Source organism: Fukomys damarensis, unplaced genomic scaffold (genome assembly GCF_012274545.1).
Source record: "Fukomys damarensis isolate Sample0158 unplaced genomic scaffold, DMR_v1.0_HiC HiC_scaffold_32, whole genome shotgun sequence".
Classification (NCBI taxonomy): Eukaryota; Metazoa; Chordata; class Mammalia; order Rodentia; family Bathyergidae; genus Fukomys; species Fukomys damarensis.
This window is the reverse complement of record NW_022900944.1, coordinates 37,541,523-37,565,780: the sequence shown is the minus strand read 5'-3', so window position 1 is coordinate 37,565,780 and position 24,258 is coordinate 37,541,523. Positions and strand designations below refer to the sequence as shown.

At 44.1% G+C, this 24,258-nt stretch overlaps 1 protein-coding gene across 1 annotated transcript in view; it reads right to left on the bottom strand.

The window, feature by feature from the left end:
- The window catches only part of Pdpr (pyruvate dehydrogenase phosphatase regulatory subunit), a 42,722-nt gene that overhangs the window by 5,644 nt on the left and 12,820 nt on the right, over nucleotides 1-24,258 (bottom strand). The window contains exons 3-16 of the mRNA XM_010644406.3: nucleotides 23,904-24,037; nucleotides 17,617-17,698; nucleotides 17,362-17,525; nucleotides 16,574-16,695; nucleotides 15,442-15,559; nucleotides 14,637-14,786; nucleotides 12,550-12,742; nucleotides 8,221-8,345; nucleotides 6,036-6,191; nucleotides 5,726-5,859; nucleotides 5,121-5,269; nucleotides 4,527-4,639; nucleotides 3,096-3,190; nucleotides 1,732-1,821 (exon numbers count right to left, since the gene is read on the bottom strand). Of these exons, the coding sequence (XP_010642708.1) occupies nucleotides 1,732-1,821; nucleotides 3,096-3,190; nucleotides 4,527-4,639; nucleotides 5,121-5,269; nucleotides 5,726-5,859; nucleotides 6,036-6,191; nucleotides 8,221-8,345; nucleotides 12,550-12,742; nucleotides 14,637-14,786; nucleotides 15,442-15,559; nucleotides 16,574-16,695; nucleotides 17,362-17,525; nucleotides 17,617-17,698; nucleotides 23,904-24,037 (1,825 nt within the window). The remainder of the gene's footprint in view (nucleotides 1-1,731; nucleotides 1,822-3,095; nucleotides 3,191-4,526; nucleotides 4,640-5,120; nucleotides 5,270-5,725; nucleotides 5,860-6,035; nucleotides 6,192-8,220; nucleotides 8,346-12,549; nucleotides 12,743-14,636; nucleotides 14,787-15,441; nucleotides 15,560-16,573; nucleotides 16,696-17,361; nucleotides 17,526-17,616; nucleotides 17,699-23,903; nucleotides 24,038-24,258) is intronic.

The following is a 24,258-nucleotide window of genomic DNA, read 5'->3' as shown; positions in this document are numbered from 1 at the left end:
AACTATAAAAGTACTGGAAAAAAATTGGAAACACACTGTATAACGTTGAGTGGAAAAGCTCCATTCTAATAAATCAAGTTTATCTCCAAAAAGAAATAATTTCACTATAAGTACATAGAAATATAAAAACCAGTCAGAAATGTATGAACATTTCCATAACAAAAAGTAAATGTAAAAAAAAAGTAAACATAGGACCAAGGAATGTAGCTCAGCAGCACAGTGCCTGCCTGGCAAGCCTGCCGCTGAGTTAGATTTCCAGCAGCAGAAAAAGGAAAGTGGGGGGTACCGAGGTGTAGCTTTGTTTAGAAACCTTGCCTGGCTTGCCCCAGGCCCTCAGTTTGGTGCCCAGCAAAGCGAAACAAAAACACCATAAATGAGTGGACAAGCTGGAAGAGTGCTATCTGCAGCTCCACACTAGGGGCTGATGGATACAAAAGGGTGCCTAGAAATTGATAAGAAGATCAGTAAGCCAACAGAAAAATGGACAAAGGATAGTAGAAAATTCACTGATAAAACATTAACCGAGTACTTTTTATGTGCCAAACACTTCTTTAGATAGACAATGGGGACATAAAATATGTTTTACTAGACAGTGATAAATGCTATGGAAAAAAGTAAAAGGGAAGTAGAGCCAGGCATAGTGTACACCTGTAATTCCAGCTACTTGGGAGGCTGAAGTAGGAAGATCACAAGTTCCAGGCCAGTCCGCACAATTCAGTGAGACCCTGTCTCAAAAAGGGGTGGGGACATAGCTCAGTGGTAGAGGGCCCTTGGCTCCAATCTGTAATACCACAAAAAACACCAGGAAGGAGCCCAGGGAGAAAGGGCAGGGGTGCAACAAAGACCTGCTATGAGTAAGACTCGTTGGAGGGGACACTACCCTTGGAAAAGTCTATCGGGAAGGACAGGTCAAAGGAGAGCAAAGAATTCGGGGGAAGGCAGGAGGACATCTGGCGTTTTCCAAGGCCAACAGAAGGCAAAGAGGCAGAGAAACAATGAGGTGGGGGACAGGAACGCAGGCTGTGTCAGGCCTCAGATGGCTCTGACTTGGCTAGAGAAGGGCTCTGAAAAGTCACTCAGCCTCAAGAAATTAAAACTATTTTGCACCTAACACACTGGCCAAAGCCTCCAGTCTGACAACTGTGGATTCAATGCAATGAAGAAAAAAGATGCTTCCACACTGCAGAATTTTTTATAATAGGAAGAACTGGAATCACCAACATGTCTGTAAGTACAAGACTGGTTGAATAAATTATGATTCTACCCTAAGATGCAATCCTGTAAGAAATTTAAAAAGCTGGGAAATAGCTTAGCAATAGAACACTTGTCTAGCAGAAGCGAAGCCCTGGGTTCACCTGCCAGCACCACAGAGAAAGAAGAAAAGGGAAGCTCTTGCTCCTGAGGTGCAGACACAGAAAGGTCGATATGGTAAAGTGGAAAAGCCAAGATGCAGCACAGCATACTTCCATCTGGGTCTGTACAAGACAGATAACAACTCCCTCTGAATTTGCTTGGATATACATATAAGAATATGGCTGACGTCCTAAAAACCAATACTAATACAGGTGGTGAGAACCTGTCAGGCGGCACCGACCAGTTTGATGATTTTACGAAACCTCTTGCCTACAGCCTACCTCGATTCCCAAAGCCCAGCCAGGTCTGGCTCTCTGAAGCTGCCCGTGTGCAGGAGCCCGGGGAAGACCGACCCATCCCGACCCTGAGCACCCTCACCTCGATGGGGATGTACAGCATGAAGCCCGGCTCTCCGGTGTGGGTCATGCTCATCACCCGGATCCCGTTTGCATAGCCCACGCTCATCTCCTGCAGAGAGAGACAGCGGTGAGTGTAAATGGGCACTCGCGCCTGTCAGGGAACGGGGGCCGGGCACCGTCTCATTTACACTGCACCCTGTGCTTAGTCTAAGGAGCTGCACGTGAAGGAAAGCTTTTCATGGAAAGTGGAGCACAGCCTTTCTAACATCTTGTCTCCCGAACAAGCTGATGACGGGGAAGGGTGGCCCCATCTTGAATTAGCACAGACTATTTTTTCTTTTCGGGTTTTACTAAAAGTTTGGACTGGCCAGGTATTTTCTATGGGGGAACTCTGCAGACGAATCCTTGGCACCTGCCTTACAAAAGATTATGCCTGGGGCTAGGAATGTAGCTCAGTGGCACAGTGTCTGCCTGGCAAGTGAGTCTTAAGTCTGATTCCTGGTACCATAAATAAATAAATAAGACACCTGGTGCCCACTGAACACTATTCACTTGCTACCTAGCTCATTTTCAAAACTGCTAGAGCAGCTTGGGTACCTGGCAGGGCCATTAACTCAGTCCCTGTCCGGTAAAGGGAAGCGGTGAGTGTCGGAATGCACAGAAGCAGGCTGCTTCCACAGGAAGGGCGCGTGCCAGGTGCAGACAGGCAGAAGGAATTCCGGGTGGGGTCTGCTCAGGGTCAGTGTGCATTTTTCTGTTGCTTTCTTTCCACCTCAGAGGAAAGGGGAAACTAGAAATAACTTGTAGGGGAACCCCAAATCTGGTTTGAACTTTGAGTCTCTTGGTAACTGGCCCAGTTGAGTGTTCCGGAACCCAGAGACGTGTCCACTGGGTCCTTGGTAATCAGCTGCTACTCAGTCAGCACTGCTTTTACTCTGTTATAGTTTATTCCACTCAGCTACAGTGGCCACTAACAGGAAAGAAAATATGTGAGTTGTTTAGGGATTCAGCTACACCATTTCGCCTCTGAAGATGCTATGTATTTACAGAAATTACTCTGTGTATGACCAGCAAGAAAAACCTGGTCTTTAGTGTCAGTGTTGTAATCTTCCAACTTGAGATTTTAATCCACTGCAAAAGAACCCATAAACAGAGACGTGACAATCAGAAGCTAACCCACCTCAAAGATTCCCTTCTACTAGGTAAAGGAGAGCGTCAAAGGTGAAAAATACAAGAATTCCTCAGTCATTTTGTTCTCTTAATAAAGGTCAGAACACTTTGTTGGAGTTAGTAAGAATATGTATCTGTCACCACTATAAAATAAATACTCTGTCAAAATAAATTCTCTGTCCATTTAAAAAAGAGAACTTTACCAGCACCCACCTTGCAAAACAGAGTTGGGAAGTGGTCTGGTGTCATAGGGGCATAGGACAGTTCAGACAGCACATCCACAGCTCGTGGGCCAATCAGGTTGAGGGCTACATGGAAAAGAACAAGAGATGTCCAGCTTCTCCTGCTGAACCACCGGGCCGGTGGGAAAGGCTGGTTCAGGATGCACCACCAATGGCCAGGCCTGAGTGGCAGGACCACAGGAGTGTCCTGCTTAGGCAAGCCAAGCGTGGACACCAGGCGCCCCGATTCTGGCTCACAGACCTTAGCTGACAGGACTGCTGGCTGTAGCTGCTGACCGTGCTCACAAAGAGGCCAAGTCCTGGTCAGTGAGATACCTTCAGGGCTGGCCATACCTCCCCTACTGCCCTCCCCTCCCAGATTCCTGATCTCTTCCCAGTATGGCTGGAAAAAGCCCCAATTCCAACTCAGTACATGGAAGACAGCTGTCTACTTGCTTTGATCTCTAATGTCTGTAACAGCAACTTATGCTAGTTAACAGCCACAGTAATACAAGCTAGGACACAATTTTCATTCAGTAAGTTTCTGTAGTTTGGTAGCAAGGAATGAATACTATTTGCTACTAATGACAAATCACGAGTGAGTCCTGGAGTGGTTCCACCGCCTGCCTTGCAAGCAGAAGGACCAGAGTTTGATCCCCAGTACCGGGAGAAAAAAAAATAAAGCAAGGCCTGGAAACACTGGAAGGGTGCAGCATGGGGTCATGAAGGAGGGAGGGAGGGGCTGACCCTTAATCAGGGTGGAAGAAGAGGGAGGCACTCCCCAAACAGAACTGCTGAGAAAGAGAAGCAGGATATTAACTCATCCTTAAAAACTATTTATTCAAATTGGGCATGATGGCACATGCCTATAATCCTAGCATTCAGGAGGCTGAGGCAGGAGTATTGCTATGAGTTCTAGGCCAGCCTGGACTACATAATGAGACTCTGTCCCAAAACAAAAATTCTGTACTCTTTGAGGAAAAACAAAAACAAAACAAAACAAAAAAAGTTTAAGGGAAATCTTGACGACTATTAGGTAATATAAAAATTTTTGCCAGGTGCGGTGGCACACACCTGTAATCAGGAGGCTGAGGCAGGAGGATCACTGTGAGTTTGAGACTAGCCTGGGCTACATAGTGAGTTCCAGGTCAAGTCTCCATTACACAGTGAGACCCTGTCTCAAAAAAAAAGAAAAGAAAAAAATATATATATAAATTCTTTATTCATTTATCCAATAAACACAATACTTCATGCTAGCTGTAGGGGAGGTAACAATAAAATAGGTACCAAAGCACTCACATTACGCTTCCTTGATAAGAAAGTGGAGACTTATTAGTGGTCAGCTATCTGCAACCACAGCCCCTTTCTGATGCTCACTCTGACATTTCTGACCCACCTGTGTCTGCTGCCCGAAGGCTCTCACCTGTGTACTTCCAGGTGACATCCTCCAGCACCAGGCTGCTGTCCTCAGGCATGTGCTTCCTGAGCCAGGCCCAGCAGTGGACCTGCTGGTCAGTCGGAGAGATCATGAAGAAACTGAAAGGGAGACTCCGAGTGTCGAAACCAGGTAGGAGAGTGGCAACATACTTTCCCACCCCCCTTCTTGTCTCTCTTAGACAGAAGCTATCTTTTCTACTCTTAAAAAAAAAAAAAAAAAAGAGGATCCGGAAGCAAGTTCTCGTCTAGTTTCAAAGTTATTCAGAGAATACTGCAGAATGATCTTATAACGAAAAACAAAATTCTGGCTTCCTGTTAGTGCCCAGAAAGCATCCAGACTTACTAACACAAAGGAAAGCATCCTCTCCAGGATGGCGACTAACTTCTACGCTGGCTCACATGGTTTGCCGGATCCTTGCTGATTACTGTGTAGGGCCTCATGACCTGGCCATGAGTTCATGACCCGGTTTTTCAGTCTCTGGGATAAGCAGGCCTCCTGAGAAGTGTTCGAGGGGCTCTGCTCTGCTTACAGAAACTTTGGGGAGCGGCACGTTGGGACCAGTGGCAGCAGTGGCCTCACCTGCGCTTGCTCAGACGTGCGATGCTGCAGTCGTTCTCGTAGCCCCCAGCCTCGTTGAGCATGCCTGTGTGCACGATGTGGCCCACAGGCACGTCCAGGTCGTTGGAGAAGAGAAATTGCAGAACTTCTAAGGCCTGGTCCCCGATGGACTGCAGGGGAAGGGATGAAGCAGGGGCAGAGAGCACAAGAGCATCTGGTTGGTCACAGGGCCAACAGGCCAAATCTTTCTGTGGAAATCCCACGAGCCAGCACCCATGTGACAGTAACTGTAGATTTACTCAATGGTAAGAAGCTCTGGGGAAAGCTATTGCTGATTCTCATGGTCAGTGGGCCTCTCCAGGCAAACTGAAAACCAGACAGAGCTGGGGATTTAGCTCGGTGGTGCTGCCATCTGCGTCGAAAGCACAGGTCCCAAGTTCAATCCCCATAACAAAAAAAAAAAAAAAGACAAAAGGAGCTAAAAATTCAGAAAAATGTATACAAATGAAATACTGAAATAGACCACAGTTCTTACAGAATCCATTTTGAATTGACAGATGCAATACAGGAGGCATTCAGTAAATATGCAGTTTTCCATTGTGTTACTTGGATTCCCAAACACTTACTGTTATCTCGAACTTTGTGAAGGAGGACATGTCAATAACACACACTGCCTCCTTACAGCACTTCACTTCAGACTCCACAATGTCAAACCAGTCCGGCTTGTAGAAAGTCTTGCTCTGCTCCAACGCAAGGAGGTCTACAGAACAGAGAAAAACAAAAAGTGCAAAGGAAAGGAGGGACTGTACACTGGGGACTCCTACAATCTAGGGTGGCCTAGCAGTCCTTTTTGCTGTTTTTCCAGGAATACATCCTAGATACATACATTACAAATATCCAGTCCAAGAAAAAATGTACAAAAATGATACTTCTTACCCTTATCAGGTGGAACAAAGTACTTTGGCCTCTCAAATCCATGTTTCTCCATCCATCTGGCCCCTTGAGCATCCAGCCGGTCATACAGAGGAGAAGTGCGCAGCTGCCTACCAGTCTGGAAGTCCCAACGGGGAACTTTCAGGTCGTATATCAAAGCTAGAACAGACGAGAACAGTCTGTCAGAGCCACAAGTCTCACTCTCAGAGCTGAGTACCCAATATCCACTAGACCCTGGCGTCACTGCTATTGAAGAGAGCACAGTTTGCAGGCTGATATGGCCTAGTCTGTCTGATATCGCCCCATACAACATGCATGCTCCAGATGGACAGTGCTGCAGAGCTGGCATCACCCTGTGTAAAGCTATCCAGCTAGTGACTTGCGCTCTCCAGCCACAGTTATACTTCCAAAGTAGCACACAGAAATGACAGGAGAGAGGCCAAGGGGAAACCTTGCTCAACTTCATAGCACAGATGAAGGCAGTATCTAAGTGAGACACAGGTGAGGATGAAGTGTGAGAAAATGGCACCTGATTCTCTGCCTGTGTTGTTGGAATCTCAGACCTATTACAGACATTTTTTTCCTTTTTAATATTTAACCCATTTCTGAAGTGAAAGGGTACATAGCATACCTTGATTTGGTGGCTCTGAAATCTGAGAGGTTGCAATGTATTGTCCCAGTGACATTATTCACATAACAAAGCTAGGGTCAGAATTCATTTCTCTTAATGTCCAATCTGCAACAGCAACAAGTAAAAAGAGCCAGAAAGAATATGATCTCTAGTCTCTTCCAAAAACCTGACCTCAGTCCAAGCCAAAGATACATTGAGGTGGGTGGGGAAGGTTGGGAGATTTAGGAGGAGGCCACACTATATTTCTTGTATTATGACAACTTGACCTCTTCCAGGACTTTAGGTTCTAAAACCTGTTCTATCATGCTTATAAATTGAGACTCACAGAAGGCCACCAGAAGTATCACACCACCAAGAAGAAGCTCAAATGCAATTATAATTTGTACAGGTTCTATAGTAACGGTGGAGAAATATAAAATTATAGTAGTTGAACATCTTAGCTAAGATATTTGCCAAAATGAACCTTAACAGTTAGATATACTGCTGCTAATCCTTCATCTTCCATGGAGGAAAATTGTGTGCCACAAGGCAAAGCAAGTGTTCAGGTGTTAAAGGCCATCCAAAGGCCTCACCATGAATGTCATCCCACTGCTAAGGCAGCAAAGCATTTGGTGGGCACAGCTTACTCTTGAACATAAACATGCCCCAAATATTTATGAATTATTTGGTAAAGATGAGAACAATTCCGCAGTGTAGGAAAATGAAGCAACTTGTCAGAGCCCAGATTTTTTTTTTTTTTTTGAGACAGGGTCTCACTATGTAGTTGAGACTTACCTGGAACTCACTTTGTAGCCCAGGCTAGTCTCGAACTCACAGCGATCCTCCTGCCTCAGCCTCCCCAGTATTGGGATTACAGGCATGTGCCACCACACCTGACCCCACATAATTTAATTTGATTCAAAAGCTGTCTCTAAAAGCTGGCCAGAAAATAAAGACAAAGTGGAATGAATGAAAATGAAGAGGCCAATCCTTCAGAGTTGGAAGGAAGCAAGCACAAGGAGGAGAGCAGGAATGAATGCTTTATATTCACATGAGAAATGCTTTCTTAGCTTACTAGCATATGACAGTTTGATGACAAAAGTCACTCAGAGAAGCCCAAAGCTCTGAGAAAACCTTGACAAATCCTCTGCCTTGGAAAGAAAACAGTGATCTCAAATCCAAGTGGGACAGGGGCCAGGAGATGTAGCTCAGTGTCAGAGCACTTGCCTAGCATAGGTGAGGCCCTGGTTGTGATCCCCAATACTGAAAAGAAAAACCCACAAATGGGGAGCATGCAAGCATCATAGGGCCTTTCAAGGCAAATTGGAAAGGAGGCATTGCTAGCAATATATAAGAAGCCTCTGCATAGCACCTCTAAACCCTACTGTATTTTCCTGTTCCCAAAAGTAAACAAGGTTCAATATACTGACAATGTTCTGTAAATAGCTAGACCTGAAATCAGATGTCCAACTTAAAGCAATTATTAAAGAACTGAGGAAAACCTGCCTGGTGAATGACGAAACAGGCCACCGCAAAGATGCCTGCAGCTAGGTGCAGCTAGGGTAAAGCTTCACTTACGCATGACTTCCATGACCCGGTGGCGCAGAAAGGTACGGCTGCTCTGGAGGGCTCCAAAGCGTTTCAAGTCCAACTCCCAGACGTTTTCTGAGGGATAACCATGTACTATCCATTCAGCAAGGTACCTGTTGAGATGCGGGACAAATGTGGAGCCGCAGATGTGATACACAAATAAAGATGTGCATCATCAATCTGTCATTTGCTAGCAAGCTAAGAAAGCACTTCTCATGAATACAAATCACTCATTCCTGTTCTCCTTCCCCTTTCCTTGCCTTCTTCCAACTTACCTCAGGTGTTATATGCAAAAAGATAAAAACAATATTCTACAAATCAAGAACCAGCAGAAGGTTGGGCATGGACCTCAGTGATAAGAGCACCTGGGCAGCACCAAAGGGGAAAAATAAGAACCAGTGGAATCAAAATTGCTTATGCTGTCAGACAGTGAGCAGTTTAGGAAGCACTTTCCTCAGTTTTTCAGGAATAAACAAATAGGGATCCAAGTGCAACAATCAGAACCACTAGGAGGATTTTAGTGCTAATCAGGTTCCAGGAAAGTGTTTAAGACATAAACCACATCTATGGAGAAACAAGACCATACATACACATGTACTCTTAATTTACACAGGTGGGATTTTTTCCTGTAAAAGGAGTCACCTACGACATGCTGTTCTCTGATCACACCCCCTGCTCCAAATGTTCTCAGTAGCTCCTGTGACAGTTTTCAGAGCTGTTCTGCAAGAGCTGTTCACTTAAGAAAACTAGCCATAGGTGCCACCGCCTGCCTCACAAGCTCAAGGACCAGAGTTCAATCCCTGGTACCAAAACACAAAGATGGTTACACTGGGGTACCTACCCCTGGATTCACAGATTGTTTGAGGTTCACATCACCAATTATTAAGTGAGGAGAGAGAAACATCTATGAAGTGAATGTATTTTATACCAAGATTCAAAAGATCCTAAAGGAGACAGGATCTTGCTGAGTTGACCAGGCTGGGCTTGAACTTGTGATCCTTTTGCCTCAGCTTCCCAAAGTGCTGGGATTACAGGTGAAGGTGCCTGGAGGTATCAAGGCTGAGGGGACCATGTTGCTCCACACCAGAGGTTGTAAAGAACTGTCAATGACGCCTGGCACAGCTCTTGCTTCCATACTGGAGACTGAACCACAGGAGTTGTACCACTGAATAACATCCCCAGCCATTTTGTTTCAAGAAAAAGTCTCACTAAGCTGATCAAAATGGTTTTGAATACCTGGGCTCAAGTGATTCTTCTGCCTCAGCCTTCCAAATAGCTAGAACTACTGGTACCTGAAGTGATCTTAAAATCAAAACAATACCTGACCATATTACAATTTGTTGTCGCCTTCCTCTATACCTTCATGACTTTTTAGTATTCTTCAATAAAGACCAAATCCTTAAAAAAAAAAGAGAGAGAGAGAGAGAGAGAGAAAACTGGCCACACTCAAAATATTTTTAAAAATTATGTTAAAAACACAGTTGACCCCTGAACAATACAATTTAAATTGCACAGGTCCAGTTATGTGCAGATTTTTGGGGGGAGATTTTACAAAATATTTGAAAAAACTCCCTGAAGAACCATGTAATCTAGATATAGTGAAAAAATTAAAAAAGGTATGTCACAAATGCATTATACACAGATAAGTCTGTTTTATCATGTACTACCACAAATCAATAAATACAAATCTATTACTAAAGTTAAAAATTGTCAATATTTACACTCCCAAACCAGTCGTACATGGTGCCATTCGCAGTCAAGAGAAATGTAAACAAATGTAAAGATAAAGTATTAAACTGTAACTGCATAAATCCACTTCACTAACAGTGGGATAATTTCACAGCACTGTCCTGTGCTACTGGGGTGAGCACAGATGTTGGGAATATCCACTTAAAACACAATGAGACGCTACTCATCTCTTCTAAGTATCCAGAGTACCTAGAACCACAATAAAAAAGTGATCTCCTAGTTTCTTGCACTTTTTACTGTTTACATGTAACACACAAAAAGTGTTAACTGACGGTTTACATTGTCAGTAAGGCTTCGGGTCAACAGCAGGCTAGGAGTAGTTAACTTTTGGGGAGCCAAATGTTATATAAGGAATTCGACTGGGAGCAGAGCCCAGTGTTTGGTGCTGGGGCTGGTGACCACTGCCCAGGAGAAGCTGCTGCTGCTGCTGCTGCTGCTGCTGCAGCCACAGCAGGCTGCCACCACCATCACACCAAGAGCAGGAGGCCAAGTCTCAGCAGGGATGCACCCTCACTCTGCCCACACCAAGCCATGCTGGGATTGGTGGCTAGTGCCCTCAAATGGGGTGCTGGCAGGTAGGTTCAAAAAGATCACCCCAGAAAAGTAATAGTAAAATGGTCCAGCAGAAGGAGTGGATGTGGTTTCAACAACAGATTCAAGAGAGAGACACAAGAAAGATGTATTTTGAGGCTAACCTGCCATAACCCCAGGAAGTCCCTTCCCAGTGTAGGAGATGGGAGACACTGGAGGTTGATGCACAAGGAGAAAAAGGGTCAGAGGGAGCAAAGGCAGTGGGGTCAGGAGTAGTTCAAACTCAGAAAGTATGCAGCAGACCAGAGCCAACTTAGGTGTTAATCACGGCAGAACAGAGGTGTGGGGAACAGGTGGATTCAAGAGCACTTGCAAGATGAACAAAGGGCATGGACCACAGTCTACCAGCCCCACTGCACAGGGCAAGGTGGTGCAAGGTGCTAATGAGCAGCATGCAGGGAATGAGGCAGGATATATGGGGTTACAGACCAAGATTCGGCAGGGTCCCTTCTTGCCACAGTCAGCATACAAGACAGCAAAGAGGATAGGTAGTCAAGGAAAGGAGATCTGAGATCAGCAGGCACCTCAATTCCCCATGCAGGTGCTCAGAAAACCCCAAAGTACAAGATGGCAAAGAGACAAAAGCAGCCAGTTCACCGCTGAGAAGCTGAGTGTTTTCGAGGCTAAGCAGGGCAGGGCTGAATAAATGCCATTTTACCTTCTCCATCATCCGCCACCCAACAAGAAACAAATACAGAATGAACACAAGATCAAAGTGGAAGACCTGAAGCACTTCCTTTTTGCCCAGTGACAAGACAACTAGAACTATCTGCATTATCTCTGCAGCATGGAATTTTATTTTACCTAAAGATACCTCCTAGTTAACAACAACTTGGGTTCTTCCACCTTTAGTACCGGCAATCAAACTCAGGACCTTGCACTTGCCAAACAGGCACAGTGCCACTGAACTACATCCCTGGCTCTAACATGGGTTTTTTAAAGCCTGTCTTTTTGCACTGTACCTTTAAAGGTTTTAAAATTGTTTTTTACCTGGTCAGGTTAAAATTTTTCAGAACTTTTAAAGTTTTAATAAAAATTTACAAGCCTGTCACAGTGGTGCACACTTGTGAGCCCAGCTATTTGGGGGCTAAGGGAAGATCATAAATTTGAGGCCAGTCTGGGCACTTAGTGAGAGAGAACTTGCTTCTAAAAAAGAAAAATGGCTGAGGATGTGGCTCAGTGCCAAGGCCCTGGTTTAATCCTTAGTACAGCTAAATAAATGTATGTATATATCCATGTCCTAAGTGGATTTTCAACTATGTACAAGTGTTGTCACCCCAACCCCAAATTGTGCAAGGGTCGACTGTACATGTAAAGATTATCTTATCTATTGTTCAGGGTGCTGTCCGTGGCATTAAGTACACATGGCTGTGTAACTGTAACATCCAGAACACACTGTTAACAGCGCCTCCTCAGTCCCTCTCTGACAGCCGGGCTTTGTCTCTAGAATGTGACCATTCCAGTGTGGAACTGCACAGTATTTGCATCCCTTGCTGAATGGCTTATTTCATTTTTATTAGCACATCAATTTTTTAAAAAGCACATTACCCACCTTGACTGCCTACCTCATTCCCCATCCTTGGCTATTTCTAAGCTTAAATATATACTCAAAGGACCAACATTGTTAATAAAAAATACAGGCTCGGGCCAGGGATTTAGCTCAGTGGTTCCTCGCAAGTGCAAGGTCCTGAGTTCGACTCTTAGTACCAAAAAAAAAAACAAAAAACCCAAAAAAACAGGCTCTATGGTTGTCTCCAAAAGAGGAGTCCCGAAATAGGTTCCAGAGTGACACTACTGGAATATCAGGAGAACTTCTCACAGTGACTCCTTTGAAAGGGACAACCCAAATTATTTGATATATATCATCATTATAAACTATATACCTCATTATTACAACATGTAGATTAAATATATTACACAAGGCACTAAAAACAACAGGTAATCCAAGCTCAGAGCTGACACTGTGAGAAGACTTACTTCCCAGCCCCTCCACCAAAGGACAGGCCAGCGGAGTTCATCCCCGCCAAGACAAAGTAGCCACGGATCACAGGGGACTCGCCCATGATGCACCTCATGTCCGGTGTAAAGGTCTCAGGGCAGTTCACCAGCTTCATGATCTCCAAAGTCTCTAGTTCTGGCATCCGACGCAGGAGGGAACTCAATAGGGGCTCTGAGATAGAACAAACCCAAACACAGCCCTCAACTTTAGTGAGTGTAGAAACTTTTTCCAAGTCCTTATCCTTCTCTCAAAAGTCTCCTGGAAGGAATTTTTCTAAGAGCCAATTGGGCCTTTTATCAAAAGAAGAAAGCTTGGGCTGGGGATTTAGCTCAGTGGTTCCACCGCTTGCCTCACAAGCACAAGGTCCTGAGTTCAATCCCTGGCACCAAAAAAAAAAAAAGAAGAAGAAAGTTTGGTGAAATTGTAGGACACTTCTGCAAAATGCTTAGCATAAAGACTGAGAAAAATCTATAGAAAGGAAAGGTGGTACAGGACAGCAAGTAATCAAGTAATATATGGGTATAGAGACAATATCAAAGGACTCAGCAGGAATGGAAAGGCTCTTATATGGCACTTGAGCAACTTTTAATGAAAAACAATGTTTTGGGCCAGGGGTTTAGCTCTACTGTCTGCCTCACAAGTGCAAGGTTCTGAGTTCAATCCCTGGTACCAAAAAAGAAAAGGGACAGGGAAAGGGGAAAAGAAAAGCAATGTTTTCAGCCAGGTATGGTGATACACACTTGTAATCCAAGCATTTTGGGAGGCTGAGGCGGTGATGGGAAAATAGCTCCATGTGAAGGCCCTAGGTTCAACCTCTAGTACAAAAGAACAAAAAGCAATGTTTTCCAGTTCGAATAGTTACAAAAGACAAAGCCCCCCTTTAAAGAGTAAATCTGTCAGCCGGGCAAGGTGGCGCATGCCTATAATCCCAGCACTCAGGAGGCTGAGGCAGGAGGATCGCTGTGAGTTCAAGACCAGCCTGGGCTACATAGTGAGTTCCACCAGGTCAGTCTCAACTACATAGTAAGACCCTGTCTCAAAAAAAAGAGTAAATCTGTCATCTGGCCATAATCCCATGGGACAGTGACAACAGATGAAATCAGGCTGGAGCTCTTTGGTGGCTACAGGGTGGGCAGCAGAGAAGGGAAAGGTCTGATCATTCATTCTACTCCATCTAGGTTGAAATTCTGAAATCTCCCAGAAGTAGTTTTATTTTTTCCTCAAGATTTATTTATTTTGTTTTTTTTGGTACCGGGGATTGAACTCGGGTCCTTGCGCTTACAAGGCAGGCCACCAAACCGCTGAGCTAAATCCCCAGCCTGGTTTTATTTATTTTGGTACCAGGGACTGAACTCAGGACCTTGGGCTTTTGAAGCAGGCGCTACGCCAACTGAGCTAAATTCCCCGCCCAAGATTTTTTTTTTAAATTCATGGGCTGAGGAATGTCATGGGAGAGTCCTTCCGTAGTATACATTAGGCCCATGTTTGATTCCCAGCACCACAAAAGAAAAAAAAAGTCCATCATGGACAGAGGGAAATTCATCAGAGACTCTCATATCTTTAAAATTTGGATACATGTGACTTAATGAATCACATTATTTCAAAATTTAATAAAGGGCCACATTGTTAAACAATCCTGCATTCTTTTTAAAAAGCTCTTCAATTTTATATGAGGTCCTATCCAAAAAAAGGTCTCTTTCAAGCCTAGAGTTCCAGCAATGATTTTAGGTAAATAAATGAAAAGCCACGACCAGGCAACCTCTATAGACTGTCCCCTTTTCCCTTGTTTCTTTTGTGGATTGCCCTTCGAAACTACTATTATACCTAACAGAGTTGTTATAAATCAAACTGTTCCTCAAAATGCTTTGAAAAATGTAACATCTTAATAAACAGAAGGCATTATTGTTTTTTATTTCACTTATTTTTGTTTGAGACAGGGTCTCAATATGCAATTCAGGTTGGCCTTGAACACACAGCAATCCTCCTGCCTCATCTTCCTGTGTGCTGGAATTACAGGCCTGTACCGCCATCCCCAGCTGACATTGTTATAATCTGCTTCACATACCAAAATGATCCCAGTCTTCCTGTAGATTCTGAATTTCCAGCTGGTTCTTGCCCTCAGTAAAAATAGGTTTCGGGTTCTTCTCAAAGCCCCCAGACAAGATGCCACCCTGCCAGTTCCGAATATAAATTCTTCCATCAGGGTCCACGATAGCTGAGGACAAGAAATGACAAGGAAGTGGGGGTACAAGAGAAAAACAAGGATTTAGAGGCAACCAGCTTTCAAAACAGACAAACACAACACACATGAACAGTTCTACTAACGAAATGGCCTCCAATCCACACAGGCACCTGTTAGCTTTCACACACCTTTGGAGGTCGAGGGGTCATCCCACACAGATTTACCTTACCCTTATCAGAACTGGATGCTTTGCCATACCCTCCCTCCTGAACCACATGACTGCCACTGTGCCAAGTGAGTCTCACAGGCAGGGGAGGTGTATGGCCTTCCACATGACATCACGACTCCCTCCTCTAGCACTGGGAGCCACCCAACTACCCAACATTTCTATACATGGCAGCATTCAAGTTAAAACTCAAAGTTACATCCCAAATAGTCTCAATGACCTGTTTGGAACTAAAATTAAGCTGGGAAAAAAACAAAAGCAAAAAACTGCTTAGTGACATGCCTGCTCGGGCCATCCTTTCATAGAGTTATCATAGAGAAGTTAGAATGGGGTCCACCTCCCTGTAACATGCTCCAGAAAAGAAAAGACTCAAGCACGATCTGTCCTTAGTAGAAAGTCTTCCTTTTCAGAGAACAGGATACTAGCAAGGAGATAGGATTGTAAAAAAGTACAAGTCCTCACTTGGTGTGTTGTTCTGCAGAGGGGTCTCCAAGGGGCGAGTCAGAAGGTAGAAGTGTTCGCAGGCATGTAACGGGATACTAACCGGCTCCTCGTTGGACAGACCCAGCTCGTATGCCCACTACAAATGGACAGAGTGATTGGGGTGGGAGAGGAACAGAAACACAAATGAGCAAGGTCAGCCTCTTGAAAGAGGTTAATTTCAAGTGGCTTCTGTGTGCACTTGCTACAGTGGGAGTGTGGAAAGCCAAGATTCAGCCTGCTTTACTTAGTCCAAGTATTTGGTTGGGGAACAACACTTTTTGTTTTATTTTTTTTTGGTACCGGGGATTGAACTCGGGTCCTTGCGCTTGTGAGGCAGGTGGTGGCACGGGAACAACACTTTTTAAACCCTAAAAATGACTTTAATCAAAGGAAGAGCCGAGGATTTAGCTCAGTGGTTCCGCCACCTGCCTCGCAAGCACAAGGACCTGAGTTCAATCCTCAGTACCAAAAAAAAAAAAAAAAAAGGAAGAGACTGACAAGCAGTCAGAGGAGACCCTTTTAATAAATAACCTGCTTTCAACTACAAGACTCAAAATACCAATCATTAAATGAACTTCACATAGAAAAAGAAAAAAAAAACATTTTCTAAGTCATCTCAAGATTATAGAGTGGAAGAAAGGGATCAGTCTGCTCCAAAAGTCAAAGCAGCTTAGTATTCTGGAAACCGAACCCATGGTCTTGACACAAAAAAATAGCCTAGTATGTTTTCTGCTAGGTTTAGAATGAACTATAAAAACCACAAGACTTAAAAGGCCAGGAATAGGGCTGGGGATTTAGCTCAGCAGTTCGGTGGCCTGCCTTGCAAGCACAAGGACCCAAGTTCGATCCCTGGTACCAAAAAAAAAAAAAAAAAAAAAAAAAAAGGCCAGGAATGGTGATGCACACCTGAAATCCCAGCTATGTGAAGAGGCTGAGGCAAGAGGATCACAAGTTTGAGGTAATGGGGATATATAGCTCAGTGCTCCCTGGGTTCAATCCCCAGCACTGAAGATATTTTTTTTAAAGGAAAAAAAATAAAAATAAACATCTGTACATCCAAAAATCCAAGTTAAATAGGAAAACCAACAACCCGGTATTGCTGTTAACCTACCTGACCAGCACAGTTGACAAAATACTGGCACTCAATCTGGCCTTTATCTGTCTCCACACCAGTAACTTGACCTTTTTTGACCATTACATGAAGAACACTTGTTCGGTCATAAATCTGAACACCTGTCCCAAAGTAAAGAGCGTTTGTACATCATGTGCTGTCTGGAATTAAGACATCTGCAGCATTCTCTACCCAAAGAAATACTGAAGAGTAGGTCAGTGTTTTAACTTCAAAAATAAAATCCCCTAGGAATCATGTCCTGACATGGTACCAGTAAGTACTGCCAAAGACTGACAAGAGCATGTTAACTTAAGAACAGACTAACATACAGTAAATTCTAGATCCTCAAATACAGAACAGGGGGAAGAGGTTTAAACAGGGGTTCTTAACCTAACCTATCTACATCATGAATCAGTTTATCCAAAGTATGTGACACCTTGGCTACTAATAAGTTTCCCCTTATTCGTTCCAACTCTTGGACATGATTTCAAGGTATGTTTTAACCTTGGAGCATCTCAAGCCCTAGGAGATGGAGGATTCCCTTACATCTGAGATACATTAATTAGCACTAAAAGCAGTTCCTGAAAAATGTGTCCATGAAGAAAAATGCTTATTAAGAGATACTATATTTAAAAATTAGAAGATCCTGTATTCAAAAACAGGAAGCTACATACCCTAACGAGAATACTTTCTCCAATTTGAGTTGGTGTCATTGTGTACTGCAGATGCTTTCTTAAATAATCTCTTCCTCCCAGACTCATGTTAGGGAAACGCAAAACCCTGCTCACCATTCTGTGAGGCGGCACTTGCCAGGGCCAGGGCCACATCGGCGGAGGATACCACCGCATCCTCAGGAACGTGCATGGCCCCCACCAGGTTGTGCACATTGAGGAAAGGGTGCAGTTCAGCCACTTTCTTGGGGGAGATGATCTCAGAAGGGATGCCTATAACACTGCCACAGAACACAAGGGGACAATGACATGCATGGGCCTTTGGCAGAAGTCACTTTGGTAAAGTCAAGACTCGCCTAGCCTCTTACGTACTTCAGTCTTGAGTTGATGCGCTTCAGGGAGATCAGCCGGTCCTGTGTTTGGGCCAGAAAGACTGAGCCTGTCCTTATGTAACCTGTTAGAAAAACCAGACAACTGAGACCAGATTAAGGTATGTTGGGCCCACTCAATTACAGGTTAGACCTGCTGTGAAACCTGGACACAAATGTCAGCTTCCTCCAAGTGGAAATTTATACCAGATGCATAAACATTCTCAGCTCATAGTTCTGTGAGAATCAAATGAGTCTCCAGTGTATACAAAAATCACTCATAGTGAAGGTGAATGATATCGTGGCTCAAAAATATTTGTTGCCAAGTTTTTTGTTTTTTGTTTTTTTTTTTAAACTCACTAGCCCAGGCTGGCCTCAAACCCATAGTAACCCTGCTGGGTCAGGCTCCTGAGTGCTGGGATTATGGGCACGTGCCACAATGCCCAGCATACTGGCTAAAAAAATATTTTGGAGGTAGAGATGGGACCTAGAGCTGGGCGTGGTGGTGCACGCCTGTAATCCCAGCACTTTGGGAGGCTGAGGCAGGAGGATCACTGTGAGTTCGAGACCAGCCTGGGCTACATAGTTCCAGGTCAGACTCAACTACATAGTGAGACCCTGTCTCAAAAAAAAACCAAAAAACAAAACAAAACAAGATGGGACCTAGAACCCATCCTCACTCCTTTTAAGCGATTTTGCCTTTCTTCATCTAGTCTTAGAGGGAGTTTAACCCTTGGAAAAAGCCACTTCTAATATCCTCCTTTCCCCATTACAGCAAAATGACAAGCCTGTGACCTAAATCAGCCAGCTGGACCCCTGTTGGCACACTCGGTTCCGAGCCAGTGGGTGGCTCCTGGGAGTTTCACATCAGGGGCAGCAGTGTCTCCACATCATGGATGTCTTGCTGCTTCCCCCACAACTCCACAGGTGCCCAGCAGCCTCCCAACAGGCTCCTTTTTACCAGGTTTCTGTCATTTGAACTAACAGCCCTGATATATGACCATTATTACACTTAGGTCAATGACAATCCTAAAATCTAATGGGTCTTAGTTCTTGTGAAGAAAATGAATCCATCAGATAGCTTTAAAATAGAAGTATAGTCAGGGCAATTTAAGTAATTTAATTTCTCTAGAATCTGCGGATAAGTACGCCCTTCACTGACATGACAACAAGTTTGAAGGAACTGAATCTTTTCTTTTGGTACCAGGGATCAAATTCAACTCCTTGTGCTATGAGGCAGGCAGCAGAACCACTAAGCCAAATTCCCGGCCCTGAAGGAACTAAATCTTAAGAGCCTGGTTTTTAGAAATAGTAGATCTATAGCTGGGGATTTAGTGGCACCACACCTGCCTTGCAAGCACAAGGTCCTGATTTCAATACCTGGTACCAAAAAAAAAAAAAAAGAAAGAAAAGAAAAGGAATAGTAGATCTACCAGCCTCAGCAATGGCCTTGGCCTGTGTTCTGTGTACTGACCACACTATGAATTTTACTTTAAGACAAAGGGTTCAGCAGCTATTCTCGGCTCCCTATCAACAATTACAGAAGTAACTACCACCGCCTATGTGTTATGACTGTGTCTAGATGGACCCCCAAAGCCTCATACAGTCATTGGTGGAGCTTTTTCAGAGGTGCCTGGATCTAGAGTGAGACTGATTCATAGCGCGATGCTAGGCTCAAGGGCACTAGGATTAGGGCGTGAGTGCTACCTGCCCTGAGCAGTCTGAATAAGATAAGAGGCAGAAAGATCCTGTCAAGGTCTCTTGTTGCTTTTGCTACCTTGTGGGTGGGCACCATGAACTCTTTCTCCTCTGTGACACCCCTCTGCCAATAGACTTCTGGGTTCCCATTTTGTATACTGTGATAATCCATTGCTCTCATCTATTTCCTTGCTCAAATATCCCAGGCTTGGACAGCATGAGTCCCTTCCAGCTGGCTCCTATGAACGTCTGACATGTCTCCATCACTTCCTTCGTGGCACAGTAGGATGTTCCAGGCTCATTACTTCACCCCTGCCAGGAACCAGTCATGGTTTTGTTTTTAGTACCAGGGTTCAAACTCCGGACCTTGTTCTTTTAGGCAGGAGGTGGCACCACTCTGCTAAACCCCCAGCCCACCGTCACCCCCCCCCCACACCAGTCATTTAAGTAGCTTCTGCTTTTTATTTTTTTTACTTTTGGGGGGGTGGTACTCGGGCCCTTGCACTTGCTAGGCAGGCAGCAGAACCACTGAGCCAAATCCCTGGCCCAGTAGCTTCTACTTTATCCTCTGTGTGTTTCCATTTTGCAAAAATAAGCGGATCCTTGTCATGTGTATGTGTGTGGGGGTGCTGGGGATTAAACCTCACTAAAAACAACTCAACTCTTTCTTGTTTTCTTTTCCATTTTTGGTATTAGGGATCGAACTCAGGACCTTGCGCTTGTGAGGTAGGTGCGGTGCCACTAAACTAAATCCACAGCTCCTTGCACATTTTCTTATTCCTCATTTAATAGTGTATCATTCCTCTGCCATGTGCCACTCTGCCTTCCAGCCAGCCAACTGTGGACTGAAACCTCTACACACTGAGTCAAATAAACTTTTCCTCCCTTAACTTGTGGGTGTTGGCATTTGTCTCAGCAACAAGAAAAATAACTAAGACACGATGTATCTACATAATACAGTAAGTCTCTGACTCATGAACAAGTTCCACAGGCAAAGTGAGTCTTATATACCTGTGACACAAATGCATGATGTATATTGCTTTGGGCTTCCTAGCAGTCTTCTCCACCACTGCTTTTTGTCTTGCTTATGGACATCCTGGGTTCTGACTGAGCACTGTACCACCTCTCTGTACAGTAAGCACACAGTTGCGCAACTCTGATAATGTCTAGCAGACACGTGGGTGACTTCCACCATTTGTTAGCATCTACAAATGCTTTTTTTTTTGGTTATTTTTGGTACCGGGGATTGAACTTGGGTCCTTGAGCTTGCAAGGCAGGCCACCGAACTGCTGAGCTAAATCCCCGGCTACAAATGTTTGTAATGGGATATCCATTCGTATCTGTGAAAGTTCACAACTCAAATGTCTGCAAGTCGGGACCTTACTGTACATTGTATTGCTAAATCATATTCCCCAAAACAGAACCATACAACAACATATCACCCATTAGCAAGAGTAAAGTTCTACTATGTTCTCACAGAAGACTTCTTTTGAGACAGCATCTCGCTGTGTAGTTTAGCTGGCCTTTAATTCACTACAGACCCCAGGTTGGCCTCAAACTCGCCATGATCCTCCTACCTCAGCCTGAATGCTAGGATTACAGGAATATGCTACCACGCCTGGATCACACAAAAGACTTTTAACACGTTCACAATGGAGCCATAATTTGTATGTGTTGCTGTCAAGCAACCTGAAATGCCAGATCTGGAAGCCTGAAATGTCCCACTGGGTGGCTTTTTATTAATTTTATTAGCAAAAATACCAATTAAAGAGCTGGGGATTTAGCTCAGTGGCACTGTGCCTGCCTCAGAAATGCAAAGTCATGAGTTCAATGCCCAGTACCACCAAAAAAAAAAAAATTAAAGTGATTAGATAATAAAAATAAATTAAAAAAAGAATGGCTGGGGATAGAGCTCAGTGCAAAGGGCCCTGGGCTCAATTCCTATTACTAACGAAGAAGAAAAAAAAAAGAGCAAAAAAGAGCGTAAAAAGAGAAGTGCAACAGAGTACCAACTAGGTTGGCAGTCTTTTGATGGGTACTCAGTAGGGAGAAAGTTTTCAATTTTTATGTCGCATTGTTACAATTATTACAATGAGTAGCATATATGTTTAAAATTTTTACTTTTTGGTTTTTTTCTTTTTTTTGAGACAGGGTCTCACTTCATAGTTCAAGCTGGACTTCAGTTCATAATCTTCCTGCCTCTGCCTCCTTAAGTGCTGGGATTATAGACATGTGCCACTAAGGCTGAATGTACTTAAAATTTTTAAAGTTCTACCTATTAAATAACTTTTAAAGTTAAACTGAGTGCGGTGGCACACGCCTCTAATGCCAGCACTCGGGAGGCTGAGGCAGGAGGATTGCTTTGAGTTCGAGACCAGCCTGGGCTACATAGTGAGTTCCAGGTCAGTCTCAACTACAGAGTGAGACCCTGTCTCAAAAAAAAAAAAAAATCAATTTATCACTGATTTGAAAAATCAGCTTAATATTTCTGCATCTGGGTCTCTTTATCTGTAAAAGAATGACCTTCCCTAGGGTGGTGATATAGCTCAGTGATAAAGCACTTAGGAGCACTTACAAAGGTCTGGTGTTTAGTTCTGATACCCACTCCACACACACAAACACACAAAAGCAAGCAAGCACGCCTGTAATCCAGCACTCAGAAAGTTGAAGCTGGAAGATAGTTGCAAGTTCAAGGTCAACCTGAACTACATAGTGAGACCTTGTCTCGAAAAAATTATTAAAAAAAAAAAAATGGGGGGCCACTAGAAATGTAATTCCATGCAAAGGCCCTGTGTTTCAGTCAGTGCCACACACACAAAAAAAAACAGTAACAATTCTCATGGTTGTGCACAGAGGTACACAGTGCTGATACCAGAACGCTCTGTCACGGAAGACCCAGGCTCTCACTGAGTCAGTGGTACTACAATGGGGGTGACAAATATGGACAATACCTTTATACTCCCTTGCCAGACTTCCTAACTACTCCCTATCCCCACCCCTACTGTCCAAGTATCAGAAACAGTCAGGACAGATCAAGAGTTCCAGGCTGTGACCCAGAACTAACACCAAGCTAGTCTAGCTCAGAAGAAGCTTATGACCCAGACTCCTTGGAAATGGGGCCAACGGGTAATGCCAAGCTCAGCAAAACACTAATTATGAACCAGTGGACGGGAAGTCGGCTGCTCCTTTTCTAGGCCGTTCCGTGGACTCTCTTCCACCTCAAAGCCTGGTTAATGAAGCAGGGTGTTGCCATCAAACTCAATCTAAGTGAAAGGAACTATTCACCATCTGCCCAGGGTGCAGCAGACATCTTCCCCAAAGCCTCAGGTAATACAGCAGAACCACTTTTACGAAGTTCTCTCCAGAGCCCTCATTTCAAAAGGAAGTGAGAACAAGTTCAATGACACTGCAGGGAGTCCTCTGACGTCACCACCAGAGGGCAGGGAGGAGGAGTGTGAGGCAAAGTGGTTTCATTAGCCAAGATAGCAGAAGGGTTTGGCTCTGGCTTCTGAGTAATCCATCACCTTGCAACAAAATGACAAGAGCTTCTTTCCACCTTATTATTATTTTTTGAGACAGGGTCTCACGATGTAGTTCAGATTGGCCTTCAACTCACTACACAGCCCAGGCTGGTCTCAAACTCAAAATGATCCTCCTGCCTCAACCTCCGGAGCACTGGGACTACAGGTGTGCACCAGCATGCCTGGCTTCTCTTATTATCAAATGGAGACACACCATTGATTAATACTCCTGTACTCCTGTTCTTTTTGTTTTATTTTTTTGTTTTTTGAAACAGGGTCTTACTATATAGTTGAGACTGACCTGGAACTCACTTTGTAGCCCACGCTGGTCTCGAACTCACAGAGATCCTCCTGCCTCAGCCTCCCAAGTGCTGGGATTACAGGTGTGAGCCACCACGCCTGGCAGCACTCCTGTTCTTGAAACAGTTCTTACTTATCGCAGTGCTATTTATCTTGTAGAACTCCCTTTGTCTTTTCCTTTCTAATTACACAGGTAACAAGAAACATATGTCTGTGCTTTACAATAGTCACTGGAAGTTCAGTGGGTAAAACTATGACTTAACTGTCAAACACTTGAACTTAAATTCTTCTCTTTGTTTAGGAGCCAAGTGTTGCCATTTTCTATACTTAAAAGTAAAATACACAGGAAACGGTCCAGGAATTATAGGATCTGGAAGCTCTGGGTTTAATCCCCAGCACTAAGAAAAAAAAAAAAAAAAAGAAAAAGAATATAGGATCTAAAAAAGATCTGAGGGCCAGGGATTTGGCTCAGTGGTTCTGCCGTCTGTCTCGCAAGTGCAAGGGCCTGAGTTTGATCCCTGGTACCAAAAAATAAATAAATAAAATAAAAAAGATCTGAGACATTGACTGTATCCCCTCAGAGATAAGAAAACAGAAGACAGCTCAGCAACCTATGTGACTTGTCCATGGTAATACTCTGGCTGATGGCAGAGTCTGGACTAAAACCCAAGTCTCAGAGACCAACTCATAGGCAAACCTGGTGTAAGACCAGACAATGTAAATGCAAAGTCTGGGATCAGGTGGAGCAGTAAACAGCAAATCACGTGCTTACCTGTTTGGATCCCTGTTTCTTGTTCTAGTTGTTGGTAGAGTTTGTTTGAATAGTCTGCCATCTTCTGCTCAATGGTCAAGTGCCTGGCAGTGCTCAGGATGCCAGCACAAAACCTGGTAGAGCCAGCAGCTAGCCTGCAGGATGAGTGCAAATGCTATTAGGTAGGCTCAGGTATTGTGAATACAAATTCAAGGTTCCTCATTACAGTACTATCTGTAATAGCAAAAGATGGAAACACGCCTGGGGACATAGTTTACTTACTTAAGAATGCACAAAGCCTGGGTTCAATCCCCAGAACCACACCCAAAAGAAAAGGAGGGAAGTGGGCGGGGGGGGGGGGGGCGAAAAAGCAGAA